The sequence below is a fragment of the Eucalyptus grandis genome, chromosome 4 (genome assembly GCF_016545825.1).
Source record: "Eucalyptus grandis isolate ANBG69807.140 chromosome 4, ASM1654582v1, whole genome shotgun sequence".
NCBI classification, from domain to species: domain Eukaryota; kingdom Viridiplantae; phylum Streptophyta; class Magnoliopsida; order Myrtales; family Myrtaceae; genus Eucalyptus; species Eucalyptus grandis.
The window spans coordinates 7096757-7112475 of record NC_052615.1 but is presented as its reverse complement, the minus strand read 5'-3'; the positions used below and the strand labels follow the sequence as shown (position 1 = coordinate 7112475).

General features: G+C 40.5%; 2 protein-coding genes across 3 annotated transcripts; one reads left to right on the top strand and one right to left on the bottom strand.

Annotated features, from left to right (window-relative positions):
- Positions 1-3: 3 nt before the first annotated feature.
- Positions 4-6326, bottom strand: LOC104440823 (programmed cell death protein 2). Its single transcript, XM_010053803.3, is given in 12 exon segments — positions 4-458; positions 636-750; positions 1275-1345; positions 1427-1581; positions 2054-2138; positions 2219-2307; positions 2609-2706; positions 2813-2946; positions 3475-3558; positions 3800-4068; positions 5665-5747; positions 5876-6326. Coding segments are annotated over 10 exon segments (1260 nt in total). The 5' UTR covers positions 4061-4068; positions 5665-5747; positions 5876-6326; the 3' UTR covers positions 4-290.
- A 928-nt stretch (positions 6327-7254) lies between these two features.
- LOC104440822 (two-pore potassium channel 3) lies at positions 7255-12866 on the top strand. Of its 2 annotated transcripts, XR_724760.3 has the most exons (3): positions 7255-8723; positions 11301-11526; positions 12116-12866. XR_724760.3 is itself a non-coding variant. In XM_010053802.3 (2 exons), exons 1-2 carry the CDS (start codon positions 7621-7623, stop codon positions 11446-11448), a joined length of 1251 nt encoding a protein of 416 aa, XP_010052104.1. In that variant the 5' UTR covers positions 7255-7620; the 3' UTR covers positions 11449-12025. The 2 variants fall into 2 exon arrangements, 1 of the variants encoding a protein (XP_010052104.1); XM_010053802.3 differs by lacking the exon at positions 12116-12866 and having other exon boundaries at positions 11301-12025.
- The last annotated feature ends 2853 nt before the right edge of the window (positions 12867-15719 follow it).

Sequence of the window (15719 nt, the reverse complement as noted above, 5' to 3'; positions counted from 1 at the left end):
TAATCAAGACAATTGTAACAAATTTACGATTTTTTTTGTAATTTTTCCTAACTTGTTACTCAAATTTCCAGCAGGATGTCCTGCCACCTTTCATCCACTCTTCAGTTCTATTTTTTCTTTTTCTTTTTCTTTTTTGGGCTGACGCCTAGTAGATACAAACGGGGCTTTCATTTTGTCCACGGCGTAGAATCAAACTTTACCCCTTTCTTGGATTTCGGAGCCTATTGTAACTCTACCGGAAACGATCATCAAAAGGAGGCAGGACGGGGAGAATTATAGAACAAGAATTTTCAAGGTACCACTTGAGATGGGGATGACACTTGCACCCAAGCAAATTCTTCCTTGTAACTCGCAGCCCCTTCGCAAGACGCTTCACAGGAATAAACAGCAATAGTAGCCCAGTCGAACGAATCTGCATCGTTCTTCACGCCGAAAAAGTAAAGTAGCTGAGGCAAGACCTGAAAAATTGAGGGCAGTAATCAAAAGGTCATCCACTGCGTGATGGTACACAAATTAGAGCTCTTATAGAGATGCATATCATTGTATAATGACAGAGGGGTTTTGGCGACTGCACGTTGACATTAAATCTTTATAATATCAAGATCTTTCAAAAGAAAAGGATGCAAAAAGATAACCTGAAATTCAAAACATCGGGGCTTTCCACAATAGCTGCATTTGGGAATATCAGCTGTTGATGGCTGACCACTTGACATCGGCCACAGGGGCCTAGAGCATACATTTCGACAGTACCTGTTCATTACAAGTAGAATAAACAAATAAGCTTTGCGATTTTCTGATTTTCCAAACAAATAAAAACTGTTCTTGTTTCAGAATGAGGAAGAGGAAAGAGAAACAACAGATATGGTTCTACGATGTACAATTAGAAACTACTGAAAAGTGGTTTCGAAGTGTCAAAACAGTAATACGACTGACCTAGACTTGGTTACATTCACTACAAACGATGCACAGGCCACATTCAGACAGTAAGTTAATTAATGTATAACCCATCTATAATTTATTCAACGAATTTAACTTCCAGTTAAATGGCATTACATCTCATCACAACTCCTATGTGTCCTAGTAGGACATCTACAGTAAGGTTCTAAATGTTGCCAAGACATCGTTACTCTGAAAACCTGGTCAGGCTCTTTTTGGATGTTGCAGAAAGCATGCTCCATCCAATAAAAATACCCAATAAGCATACTAGATATGCACATCCTCATTGAAGAATTCATGGATCTCAAAACCATACATTGCAATTTAAATTAGATAACCTTAAAACTTGTTCAGGCGCCCTGGCAATACGTTCTTGGAAGTTGCCCCAACTCCTCCTGTCACTGTCACCCTACTCACAGAAAAAGGCAAAGGATAAACCATGTGGAATATTTAGCAGAACTAATTCTCAATAACTACAGTGCAATTATACCTGGAAACTATCAATAAGTGAATTTATTGAGTCATCCATCTGGTTTTTGGATACCAGAAAATTGGCATTATCCAAATCAGTGGACACATCGACATTGTACTCAGCCTCATCCTCATTAACAATTTCGTGTTCAGGCCATGGACTACTGCTTGCAGCTGTTTGCAGAATTACAACATAGAGAACTTAACATTCCAAAAGTACAGAAATAAATAGCGGAAGTTAAAACATGATGCTGAGTTCAGTTTCAACTTCAAGCATAAGACTACAGACCAAAATCGTCACAGCTAAATGACTACATAAGTCTCTGGCAGTCTACGTACCAAGGCATGTTAAAATTACTCCGATAGGATCTCTACTCTGCAAACATGACAGAAAGAACAGAGCTGCAACTTCAAGCATAAGTCTCCAGACCGAAATCATCACAGCTAAATGACTACATCTATCTCTGGCAGTCTACGTACTAAGGTATGTTCAAAATACTCCGATAGGACCTCTACCATGCCAACATGACAGAACAGAGCTGTGCGTGTGAAGATGGAAAATTCATGAGACCTAAGAGGCACATATCTGCGCCTCCCCTGCAATACTGGTATAATTTATCCAAATAAATCTAAAATAATTGCTCACGCTTCTGGTCTTCTGCTGATGAATTTCCTGCATTTCTACTACTATTTTGGCACATAACTTTATGACCTGAGCGCCAATGCATGGCCTGCAGGTGAAGAAAAAAAAGTGTTACGGAAAAGATCAGATGGACAGTGAATGTGTATAAGGAGCTGAATAACCTAGAACCTGATGTTTTTCAGAGCAGTATCATGCTTCTCTGCAACTACCACAAAATTTATCTCCTTTCCATGTTCCACACCAGTTACAAAGTGGAGCTGCTCAACAACAATACATTTTGGCCAAAAAGAGATGGATTAGTACCATAATTACTCGGAGGCTAACACAATAAAAGTAGTCAAAAGCCCATATATGAGTTTTGAAATTAGGCCCTTAGAGACAACAACAGAACCAAGTCATAGAAATCTCCAATTAAACAAAGACAGAATAAACTGATAAAGAAACAGAGGATAGCATATTCATCTGCCCATATGTGTGTGCACTGTCATAAAGTATTCCATCCACTTCCAAAGACAAAAATCAGAACATGACTGACTGGGAAAAGACATAAAAAGCTACCTCCACTCCCTAAAGGTTTGTCACTCCCATCATGTCGTGGGGGTTCACTTGAGTAGAAGGGATTGTCGCAAGGCAATTGGCAACGAAAAACTTTCACACTTGAATACCACCAGAGGACCCAAAGAATGAGACAAATTAGATTAAGACAAGTGCACAAATAATAAACTGAAACAGGACTTGCTGGATTAAGACAATTGATAGTACCTTCGAGAGGCATTTACTGCAGGTCGCTTCCATTGTTCATGTTGATCTTTAAGTAGACAAGACATCGATGGACACATGAACAAATATAATGTGCGATGAAACGTGGATTCTCGATCAGAGGTCGGTGCATATACCTAAGGACGTCACAAACAATAACAAAAAGTACAAACATCTACTAAACAACATTAAAAAGGTTTTCAAAAAAAAAAAAATTAAAAAAGGGACACGTTGACTAAGACAACACTACCAATCAAATAAATACCCTATTATTGAGAGCTCATGGATGCGGCAAATGATAGAAATGAAGCCACTTTCATTGCTTACATGATCACAAAGGAAATAGATAAAAAGAAAATAGGACAATTTATTAAGAGAAGGACACACGGTCACTACACTGCCAAGAGAATAACAAAACCCTCCATCTAGTACATGCATATTCTCCACACACATGCAAATGACTAAAGCATAAAAAAATGCACTGTCTGGGAAAGAATATGCAAGTCAAGAACATATATAGTATCTGATAACAATGAACAGTAATGAAATTCCAATCAACAATATACAAAAATGAAAAAGATTCCCGCTCCAGTTAAGAGTGATAGGAAATTCCACGCTGGACACATGCCACACAGAAAGTCATTTAAGGCAAAAGAATAATATACCTGAAGCAAAAATTGCAAGGGTTGTTCACATATATCACAAAGGCGAGACCTACCAGATGGTAGATTAATTGGATCCAACCAAGCCTGCATTCAGGCAAAAATACCATAAACCACAGTGATGTCAAGATAATTCAACATTTTGACTTTTCTAATTACTTGTACTGAATATAACTACTTGTCCATCATAATACGACCTTTAGTTTCATATCTTACTCTTGGAAAATCATAAAAGGCAAATTGGAAGCTGGTGCAAGAATGCAAAAAGTATTCAGGCAAAAAGAAAAGACCACTGAAAAGGGGAGAATTTCACGAAAATAAAACACACCGGCACCCCCCCAGCTTTGCTAGGGAAGAGTTGACGAAGCAGGGACCATTTATTTTTTGGCTTCTCAACAAAACCTAAAGTTACTGGTTTTTGCACTTCATCATCATCCTCATCCTCATCATCATCATCATCATCATCATTCATCAGATCCTCCACTTCTTCTGGATCTGCATCATCATCCCGGTTGTCATTGTAGGTAGAGATATGAATATTCTTCAGCATCTCCACTGAATCATTGTTCTCACTAATCTCCACTGGCATTTTGAAAACTGCACCAAATCAGCAAAAGACAAAAGCACAACACCATATTTAATGTCAATAGGAAAAATTTGTGTGGGATAAACACCTCTGAGTAATGCAAATACTTAAATCGGCTGTCCCATGTAAGTAAATAGACACTCATACACACATATCGGTACAAACATGGAGTCTTGAAGGTTAAAATATCTCAAAACATTATGTTGCTATAAGTATATCATGGCTAAAAATTCCATGTATTATCACAATCTCAAAGATAAAGATACATTGTGAAACCACATGAGAAAGGCTCGTCAAAATCACATGTCACAACTAAGGGTGATCCGGTCTGGGTTGGGTAGGTTCCAGACCTGGACCCTGGATCCAATCCTGAATTAGGAGTGATCTAGAGCAAAGAACAAATGTCCTGTGAATAAGGAAGAGTTTTAGTTTTTGACTAGCAAACATCATGGGACAGATTGAATCCATTTCATGCCTTAAATGAACTACAGTTTTAGCTTGCAGCTTCAGATGAAAGTTGCTAAACTGAGAACCAGTAACTCTGGAACCATAAATAAGTGTGACTGCAACAGTCATTCTAGTAGCCTATGATTTGGACAGATTAGAAAACTTTCCCATATAATCTACAAAACCAGGGAATCAACAAAAAATTCAAAATAGCTTGCAATATTTAATTGGTTAAACAGTCGATGGCGAAAGTCTTCTTCCTACTAAGCAAATATAAGAGGCAACAACAAGCAGTCTGTGATCCAGCCAACAAGACCATGCCGTAGGGTCCATAACGAGAAAACTCATATGAAAAATGTCCAACAAGCAGTCCGATGTTCAAAAATGAAAAATCCAAGAAGAAATGCTCATCTCATTCAACAACAACAGAGTTCCAAAGGACACGCGAAGGACCGTGGTAACCAATCTGGGGTTCTCTCCCCAGCCAGCTGCTCCAGCTGTTCTCTTAAAGTAGCAACATGCTACAAAGCCAACATGACAACAGCATTGTAAAAGTGAAGAGATGCATCTAGCACTTCAAAGAACAATAAGAAGTAGAACTAAGAAAGTCACTAACTAGATAAACAAACAGAGCACGCTCAAATGAAACATACATTAGACAAACTTTTCCAAAAGACACCAAGACGTCCTAAACTAATTATCTCCTGGGAGACACATTTCATAGAGGTGAACTGCAGTACCTATCACTGAACTGGTCTTTATTTTCTAGATTTGGCACTTGTTTGGAACTTCAATATATTTCAATTTAGTCATCTCATTTAGTTTTCCTTTTCTACTTGTTTAATATGGAAGGAACTGATTCTCTGCCATAAAGATAATCACAGACAATAGAATGCTATTTTCTCCACTATAGACATATCCAATTCCATAAGATTAGACTAAAGGTTCACAACCCATTCTAAGTAATCAGTCAGCGCCAGAGAGGCATGCAACGAGCCCAATCTCGACTTCCTGGATACCCAACAACCCACAACATGCACCGAATGAAACAACATGGAACCACCAACAATATCATTCAAGAAAAAAGAACACCAAATGAAGCAAACCAGTTCAGGATTCATCACGGCACAAGAAAACACAGGAAAAGGCAAGCATCTAACCAGAATGTCAGTCGCAATGAGCACGGAATGGAATTGCTCGACCTCCCCGATATCGCAGCAACCAATTACGAGTCCACGTTAATCTGCATTGCAAACCAAACAACATTAAAATCCGAGCCCATTCCGCACGCAAGAATGCGAAGCTCATGAAAATGAATCAAATTCGAAGCCCGAAATGGAAAATACAAATAGGAATGGGAAAAAGCGAGACCTTGGCTAGAAAGAACTCATCGTCGGGGATAATCGCCTTGCCAGCGGACGCGGGCTAAGCGGAATCGGCCGCTCTCGCAACGAACGCGAGCTCGCGAGTCGCGAGACCGACTCGCCTATCGCCGGCCGAGATGGGCGGCCACGATCGGAGGCCGACGGCGCGGGCGGTGGCCGCAGATGCCGAACCGGCGGTCGTGAGCGCAGGCGCCGGCAGCTCCGTCGGAGATCCTACCGCGAAGCGAAACCCTAGAATGCGAGCAGCAAAGAAGAGGGCGGCGGCGGAGTCGACGAGAAGGCGCAGCCGTGGACGGCGGCGGAATCGACGAGAAGGAGAAGGCGCAGTCGTCGGGAGGAGAAGACAGAGTCGGCGAGGGTCTGACGTTTTTGACTTCGGGTAACGCGAGGGAAAGTGTTCGTTTCATTGTATGGAGGCAATAATGTGTTTTGAGACCGAACAATGTTCGGGCCCTAACTCCGTTCAAAGGATGCTTATTTTCTGTGCTCGGTTTGTGTTCGGGTCAGATCGTTTTTTTTTTTTTTTTTTTTTTATCGGTTTTACTCTATACTTATTTTCAGACTATAGGACATGAGAATCGAAACTCACCCCTGAAACTTACGCATCCCCACCTCATTCCCCTGAGAAGGTGGAGATTCACCTCCCACTTTCATATTGAAAAGATGACCAATGGGGTAAAGGGTCGGATCGATTTTGGACAGCTTCCTAATTACTAATCTTTGGGTGCAATACCGCCCGCAGTGGAAGCGTTGGTTAGGGCTTGGTCCCCCAAACGCAGGGGGAAGGGTTCGAACCTTCGTGGAAACGATGCTTCAACGCATAACGCGCGTCTTACCTGCGCTTGGGGTCGGCGGTGGGGCCCGCTCTAGGGTTTTTCTCTCGCGGCGCGTTCGGAGGTTCCCTGATTCACCAAAAAAAAAAAAAAATCTTTGGGTGCAATTAAATTCCCACACATACTAATCTTCAAGACCAATTTGACCTCATTAAGAGAGTCGTGTTCGATACTCATGAGCTTATAAATTTTTTCTATATATTTCTAGTATTAAATGAGTTTTGCTAACAAGTGTCACGAGAACATTGGTGTAATGTGCTGGACCAAAAAACGTTCAATTTTCATAACGTAAGGCCTCTTTTTCGGTTTTCTTTTGTGGGTCGACATCGATAGTAACCGTTACGAAACATTACCATATTCCTATATTTGGTTACTTCGAATTATTTTGTATGACGATGACGATAGCAATAATAATCGCAATAATAACAAACAAAAAAAAAAGCCGAAACGACGCACCAGTCTGGCTAAACGACACGGACGCGCCACAGGACGGGCTCACGTGAAGAAGATAGAGAAGAAGGGACGAAGGCGGCCGGCCTGCTCCCCCGCGTGATTTCAGCGTGACGAGCACTCCACGCGCCCGGCGCGTCGCGCAACGGCCCCTAACCGCCTCTCTTCTTCCTCCCTCGGAAGAGAGAGAAAGAGAAGACACAGAAGAGAGAGAAAGTGACAGTAGAGAGAGAAATTACAGAAGAGAGAGAAACAGAGACAGAGAAGAGAGAGAGAGGGAGAAGTGACAGGAGAGAGGGAGAGATCGTCACTCCCATCGCAGCGAAGACCGAAGCGAAACTCTCTCTCTTTCTCTCTCTCTCTCTCATCTCTCTTTCTCTCTCTTGCCGTGGCTTCGTCGGGAACCGATTCCTGCGGATAGTCGCGGCTCGAATCGAGCCGTGCAGGCATGGACGACGAGCCTCTCCTCCAGGGCCTCGTCCGGCCGCCGCCGCTGTTCACCCTCCCCGAGGACGACGAGATCGCCGTCCCTCCCCCTGCTCTCACCCCGTCCGAGCTCAAGGACCGCCTCATCTTCGGCCCCTCCCCGCCCCCGCGCGACGCGTCCCCGATCGCCGACACCCTCATTTCCCCGCTCCACCCCGCCCTGCCCTCCTCCTCCTCTCCCCTGGAGGAGCCGCCGCCGCTGCCGCAGCAGCAGCCCTGGCTAATCGACCCTAACTTCTTCTGGAGCAAGAGCAACCTGCACCGCTCCAAGACCGCCCCCGCCATGGCCGTGATCAACGACCTCAACAGGCAGAGCGCGCCGCCCAAGCTGCAGTTCGCCTCGCCGTCGATCATACGGCAGGCCGTCGTGCTTCTGGTATTGTACCTGTCGCTCGGCGTGGTGATTTATTGGTTCAACAGGGATAATTTCTCTGCGACCGAGACTCATCCGGTTGTGGACGCGTTGTATTTTTGCATTGTGACGATGTGCACGATCGGTTATGGGGATATCACGCCGAACAGTGTGGCTACGAAGCTTTTCTCTATTATGTTTGTGCTGGTGGGATTTGGTTTTGTGGATATTTTGCTCAGCGGGATGGTCAGTTACGTGCTCGATTTGCAAGAGAACTACATGTTGAGGTCAGTGAAGGGTGATGGAGAGAAGAAGGATTTAGCGGGGACATATATTTTCGATTTGAAGAAGGGGAGGATGAGGATAAGAATGAAGGTGGCATTGGCACTGGTTGTGGTTGTTATCTGTATTGGGATTGGTGCTGGGGTTATGCATTTTGTTGAGGACCTTGATTGGTTGGATTCGTTTTACCTTTCTGTGATGTCAGTGACCACTGTCGGCTACGGTGATAGGGCGTTTAAGTCGTTGCCTGGTCGTATTTTTGCTTCAATTTGGTTGCTGGTATCCACTCTTGCCGTTGCTCGAGCATTTCTGTTTCTGGCTGAAGCAAGAGTGGATAAGCGCCAGAGAAGGATGGCCAAGTGGGTTCTAGGTCAGGACATGACCATTGCCGAGTTTCTTGCAGCTGATATTGACAACAATGGATTTGTAAGGTATGCATGCTTATTACCCAGTAGTATTCGTTTAGGCTGGCTTCTGTAATGACCATAACTCTTGGGAAGACATTGCACGACTATGCTTCCTTTTCAGCTGTTCTTTAATTTCACCTTACCATTTGAGATGCTCTGAGCATTTCCCAACTTCTAGCTTCTTAGTAATTGAAGTAATGTGAATTAGTGGGAATGGTTGCTTCTGTTTAATATGTCTTGTAGCAGTTTAGTGGATAAATTATGTAGTATGAATGATATAAGAATCTTTAACTGTCTGAGTTGTGGATATGTGACCTGGACAAGTAAAATTCAGTATAGTTCACAAAAAGAAGAGTTGAAAGTCATATAAACAGTATTGAGTTATGCACAATAGTGTAATATTGCTAGCTGAAACCTTAAACCTTTTTCAGCCATTTGAAGCAGTTGAACAGATACGAAGTTTTGTGTTCAGTTATGAAGAAAATACTGAAATGATGGTGTTCATTCACTGTAGAATGAAAATGCATGTTGTCTTAAGTAAATGTTGACAGCACGTCTATTGGCTTTTTTTCTTCTCTATCACTGAGTTTGTACCACTTTTCCCATCCAAAAGAATTTTGAGCAGGATAGCCTTTAATAAACAAACATTGCATGACCTTAAAATCTGTTCCAGGTGATGTCCAGCTAGTCTACAGTCTCCACAGAATGAGTAATTGAGTTAATATAAAATATATCTCTTGGGAATTTTGTGACAGTAAATGGAAATTGATACTTAGGATTGGGAATCCTTTTCTGTTCTCCATCATGTTTCATATATTTTCCAAAGAACAGTTTTGTTATCTTTACTTTCAATGCTTGGATTTTCTTTACTTTTCAGCTGTGCATTCTCAGTTCTTAGATAGAATTTTCCTGCCAGCCTATGACATGTGGAAATTTTTTATTCATTTCTTTAGAGTGACATTATCATACAAACACTAGTCCTAAGGTGTACCATATCATCAGTCCACTGATGAGCTGCTGAACAGTGAGAAGAAGTTCAAAACTCTTGTTTCCTTCCATTCCTTATTACTGCCTAATAAAAGGAAAATAGAATCTATCCCTCATCAGAAGTGTGAGATTATTATTTTTTTTTTTCCGACTTCTATTCTCCTTTTTAGTTGAGTTCTTGACTAGAAAGTAGCAGGGAGAATGTCAAAGTCTTTGCATTTAATGGTTTCATTCCTGTAGAGCATAAAACCAAGGTGTTTTCTTAGTACTAAGTCATGAATCTTATTTACTGTGAGAGGAAAACGCACCTTCAAGTTATGATAGCAATAGCATTTTTATATCATAGAATATGATTTGCTTATGTCGTTTTGGGTTTCTGCACTTTCTGGTTCTGTGACAGTCAGGAATATTATATTAGGAATTTTCCTTATCCTATGTTGCTTCCCATATTGCGTGCATGATTTTTTGAAGATTGAAAGTATTTCTTAACTTACATAAAGGTTTAGTGTAGATAAGTGGGGAGTATGTAGCTTTAGCAGGGAGACACAATTTCGCTGACCAGACCACCCTAGTGGAAAAGGCTGATATGTTAAAGAGAATTAATTGCGATCGGACTCACTGTTTGACTGCTCACTCTGGCATAATTGGGGCCAAAGTCCAACTTACCCTGAAATTCATTCGACTGTCTCTTCTATGCTCATGGAAAGATCTGTTCAGTTTGGGCTAGAGAGGGATTGGATGTTGAGTCTCTTTACTGACAATTTAAATAAACAATTTCAAAAGATGGGGAGAACTTCAATTGTGATAATCAGTATAATCACTATGGATTCACTTTGCCATTCCCTTAAAAGGAGTTTATAGACTGATGCATCAAAATTTGCATCATTTTTAAATTTAGTGGAGTATATAGGATGCATCCAAATTCGCATCATTTTTCGACTAAGTGGAGTATATAGGTTGCCGCATCCAAATTCCCACCAGTTTTTATTGTTTGAAGCATGTCGTACAATTGACTGATGATCCTAGGGACAAAAATCCTCTTAGTTGGCACCCTCTTGGTGCAGCAAAAGGTTACACTCATTTGAAGCATCAGATTGAGATCCCCATTTTTAATATATTGGCCAGTGACTGAGGTCCCAATTTAGTAAGTCGTTCTGTCAAACCCTTTACAGTAATTTGCATTGAGAAAAAGTTCAAGTTTTTGCTGGTGTTTTCAACTGTGTGAAACTGTTTGAGCAAGTTCACGGTGTGTTACGGAGTGTATTGTGGCAGCAGAGATGAGCTACGCCCACCACGCGAGTTGTTAGCTTGTTTAACTTTTCACTTGGTATCTTTGTACTTTGCAAGCGCTTGCTCAGAACATTTGCCATTTAACTTGATGGAAATAGTCTTCGAATATTGTCTGTTATGGAATTAATTAATTAAATTTGCTCTACACCTATAAGTTTGTTAAAGTTATGGAAAGCCTAAACTGGATGTATGTGATTCTACCTGAGTGTAAGCTTATATTTATATTCAATATAGCTATCAAAACCTTCTTTTGCCAATTTCTAAATGTGTGCATCTGTCAGACTTGGAGCTCTAATGAAATTCACTGCTGGTGTCTTTGTGCAGTAAATCTGAGTATGTCATCTACAAGTTAAAAGAGATGAGAAAAGTTTCAGAGAAAGACATAATGCAGATCTGCAATAAGTTTGATCGGTTAGACAACGGCAAATGTGGGAAGATTACTCTTGCTGATCTCATGGAAAGTCGTAACTAATCAAGATAAGCTCTTCTCTTTGCAAAATGCACCGAGAAGTGAAGAGAAAATTGCAAGATAATGCTCGTCTTAAAGAAGGTAAAACAATGCCTGTGGTGTTGATATTCGGACACAGAAATGATGCTTTTGGAGATTGGTTCCTGATTGGTCAATCCCCCTACATTGTATCCTCCTCATTGAACTGCTTCCCCATATTCTTGTCGATATGCATTGCATATCCATATTTTGTTGGGCTCATCTGTCAATTGCACTGCCTGGTTGATGACTAGAAGCATTTTCACGAGGCAAGGTTTTGCCTTCATTCTGCCTTCTTTGAAACGTGCCTTAGGTAGAGGAGGATTCATTAGGAAAGCAAACACTATTTCAAGCAGGAATGATTCTGCACATATTCTTTCTTTTTATGAGACTTGCTTGAATTATTCTTTGACAAAGGCCAGAAAATTAGAGGGATTTTGTCACTTATGTATAAAGAGTAGTGTATCTTCGGCTATGCACCAGCGAACCTTTTATTTGCTCTATGAAGTGTATGTATTTGAAGTAGAAATAAAAGTTCTATACGACTCTCTCTCTCTCTCTCTCTCTCTCTCTCTCTCTCTCTGTTGTACTCTCTCTCTCTCTGTGGACTATTCGAACTTCCCTGTGTTGATTACATCCATCATTTGATTAGGGCCTTTCTGGAAATAGGATCAGTTCTTGTGTAATATCTTCAAGGAAATTAAGGTATGTCTGACTTTTTGCCGTTAGCTGCTTTTGTTATATTAAGAAGTGTTTTTGGAAGCATTTCCAAGTGAAGTGGTAATATATCTTCAAAAAGACAATCTCTCGAGCAACTCCATAAAGGAAATTTTTCGATTTAAAAAGAGAAAACGAAGGAGAAAACATACTCAAATCAGATTTACATGGGGAAGTGTGTATCTCTTATTTGCATTACATACGTACATGTACATGATCCACTGGGGTGTCAAGGGGTCAGGTCAGGCATAATTTTCATGATACCCGACCCGATCCGAAACCCTACAAGGGCGTGATTGACCCAATCCGATCTGTTCGAAACCCTAAATTTTAAAGTCAGGTCGGGTCCAATCGGCTCAAGCCAGCAGGAGCATTTTTGACAGCTTTATGATCCAGAGGTTATTTCATTTTTGCAACTCTGCGTTTGAACAACTTACCACAAAAAGCTTTAAGAGGATATCTCCTTGTCCTTTTATGATTAGACGGCTTCTTGTGTGATGAATGGGAGGAATGGATGATCACCCACAGGATGATTCGTCGCTTCGGAGATTGAGGAAGTAGGAGAAAAAAAATTGAATTATTGCACCCTTACTTCCAGGACTTTCCTTAACTTTTGCAATGATTTGACTTGTAAATGTAATCTTCTTTGTTCTTTTCTCCATATCCTTTTTCTTCCTTTCTTTTCCCTTTCTCCACAATCAACCATATATATATAAGAGGAATTTTAAGTAATTCATGTTTGGTGGAATTTTTGGGGAATTCTTTAAAGAAAGCAAAGAATTTTAGGTTTAATGGATTTCTCAAAATACAAATTGTGTTTAGTAAAGTGTAATTTAAAAGTGCATTGAGAAGCAACTTGGTTTAAATGGTGTTTGGAAAAATTACTTGTAAAGGGGGAAAAAAAAGAAATTATACTCTTAACCAGTGTGTAAAGAAGGGCTTCGGCCTTTGGCGAGCTAGATCTAGCATTAGCGATCATCTTTTGAGGTTGCATGAGCACGGCTACCTCCCACAACAACTGTTTGTCACACAACCCAAGGCAACTATCGCCTTAGGTCACGCAATCCTAGGCAAGACTCACCAATGGTCAAATTGGGCATCACCAACAACATCAGATGAGGTGGTCGGTGGTCAAAGTGTTTTCAGAAATTTTGAAAATTTAGTGATGGCAAAATTGAAAGAAAAAATATATAATAGCATTGTAAAAATGTTGAAGCCTACAAAACTACCTTAGGGCCCATTTGGTTCGGTTTTGGGGAAATGATTTTGGGAAAATGCAAATATCTTTGGAGTAAAGGAGATTTCCAAAATGCTACATAATTTGGTAAATTGTAACTTTAAATAGTATTAGAAAATAGTTTTGGCATAAATGCGGTTCGGTAAAACCCACATTTATAAAGGGCTTTCAGTTTTTTTTTTTTTTTTTTAAGTTTGAAACTTAAATTTGATGTAGTTTGGTAGTTTGGCCATCGGCCAATTGCCAAACGACTACTAGACAGCCAGGCAACTACTTGAGGTCATGCACTCAAGCAAGATCACTTGAGTCTTAGGCCACACCACTCCAAGCGATGGTTGCTAGGGATGCGCAACCCCTAAGCAGCAGTGACAATTGCTGGAGAAGCCCAATTTTTAGGTGGCAATCAGAGAAGATGAACAGTCATGATAAACAGGGAAGAAGATAAACAGCAATGGATGAATAGTGGACTTGCATTTCAAAAATCCTTTGCAAAAGGTGAAAGACCAAAGTAAGTCCCTTTTTGACCTACATTGGGTTTTCAACATTTGTAATGATAAAATTAATTTCTTTTGCATTTTTAAATAAATTTTAAATAATTTCTTTACTTTTTTTACTTTTTTTTTTTTTTTCCTTTTCTTTCTTTTTTTCTTTTTCTTTTTCTTTTTTTCCCATTTTTTTCCTATTCTTCTTCTTCTTCATTCGGTCCGCCCTCGGCGAGGTCGGCCTTCGTCGGCCGAAATCTAGAAAACACTTGCCAAACGCTTTGTATTTTCCCCAAGGAGTTTGAAGGCCCAAAGTCCTTTGCAAAAGGTGAACTAAACAAAGCCTTAAACTAAGAGACTTTTGTCCAAAATTGGGAACTTTGGAAATGCAATCATTTCCTTGAAACTCTCATTTCAAAAAAAAAAAATCGTCAAATGCTTTATTGTTTAGCCAACAACCTTTAGGAAAGTCATTCCCAAACACACTCTTCATCTCTTAAATATCTTATTTTAAATATATTTTGTAAATAGGGATAATTTCACCCCTAACCCATTTGGTTTAAATTATTGGACAAATTAATCTTCAGTTTTGTTGAAGCATGTGGGGACATTTGTTAACGCCTTTTTAGGCAATTTAGGGTGCATTTGCTAATCATTATGTTTAAACAATTTTTACTTAGAAATGGTTTTTTATTTTATTTTGTTCCCTTGAACAATTCACGATTGAAGGCGCTTGGTAAAACCCTTAAAATTTTATTCTTGTAAGGAAAATGTGTTTGGTAAAATCTTTAAATTTCTAGTCCAAACCATTTTCTTTTCATCGTTTAATAATTTTATTATATTTTTCTCTCTTTTCCTTTTTTTCCCCTTTCATCTTCTCCTTCCACATGGCAAGCCAAGGGCTGGCAACCTTGTCGGAGCGTCGCCAACACCTAGTGACCTGAGCCATGGCAAGGCTCATCAACTCAAGCCTCGCTGTGCGCTAGGTGAGGCTCGACCTCTCCGAGCTACCTCTAAGTCGGCATGGGCCTTGCCTCAACCTCACCCAAATCTGGCGAAGCCAAGCTCACCCAGCCACCAACAAGACTTGGCCTTGCCGAGCCACCGCCAGCTTGGCCTCACCTTGTCTCGGGGACATCAACCTAGAGGTGACTCAACAAGGCCGAGCCTCCTTGGTGGCTGGGCGAGGCTCGATCTCATTAGATCTGAGTGAGATCAACCTCGCCTAGCCATGGCAATGTTTAGGTTGATGAGCCTTGCCGTGGCTTAATGCCACCAACCCTCGTCTAGTTGATCGCCGGCTATAGCCGAGGGTAGTGGCGACCGGCCAAAAGGAAGAAGAAGAAGAGGTAAGAGAAGAGAAAAGAAGAAAAGTTAGTTTGATTCTAAAATTGTTCTCGAGAACAAAAAATGACTTCTTCTTTTTTTTTTCAATTTCTTGATTTTCATCCAATCTATTCTTAAAAAAAAAAACAAAAATTATTCCTAGGAACAAAAAATTCACCAGAAGGATTTTTGGTTTTTTGTTTTGTTTTGTTTTTTTTTTCCAAGGAATAAAATAATAGAATCAGACACTATTTGGAGTGTTACCAAATAGGGCTTTATTGATCCATGGATTGCTACTTTCTTGTCTTTTACGCTGGAACTTTCCTTTTTTTTTTGTCCATCATGTTAGAAAAATTAACTTCTTTCTCCAAAAGGACAAATACAAACCCCATCGGATGTGTATGTAGTTAGAAACTCAATTCACGTATTAAATTGATGGTTCCTTCCAATGTCAAGACCATAAAGTCTAGAAATGCTAAAAAGGAAAAGAAAAT

What these genes read in the sequence shown, in the direction of transcription:
- LOC104440822 (XM_010053802.3), top strand. Translation starts at nt 7,621, where the DNA reads ATGGACGACGAGCCTCTCCTCCAGGGCCTCGTCCGGCCGCCGCCGCTG. An exon ending in GACAACAATGGATTTGTAAG is followed by an intron (nt 8,724 to 11,300) that starts GTATGCATGCTT and finishes GTCTTTGTGCAG; the next exon opens with TAAATCTGAGTATGTCATCT.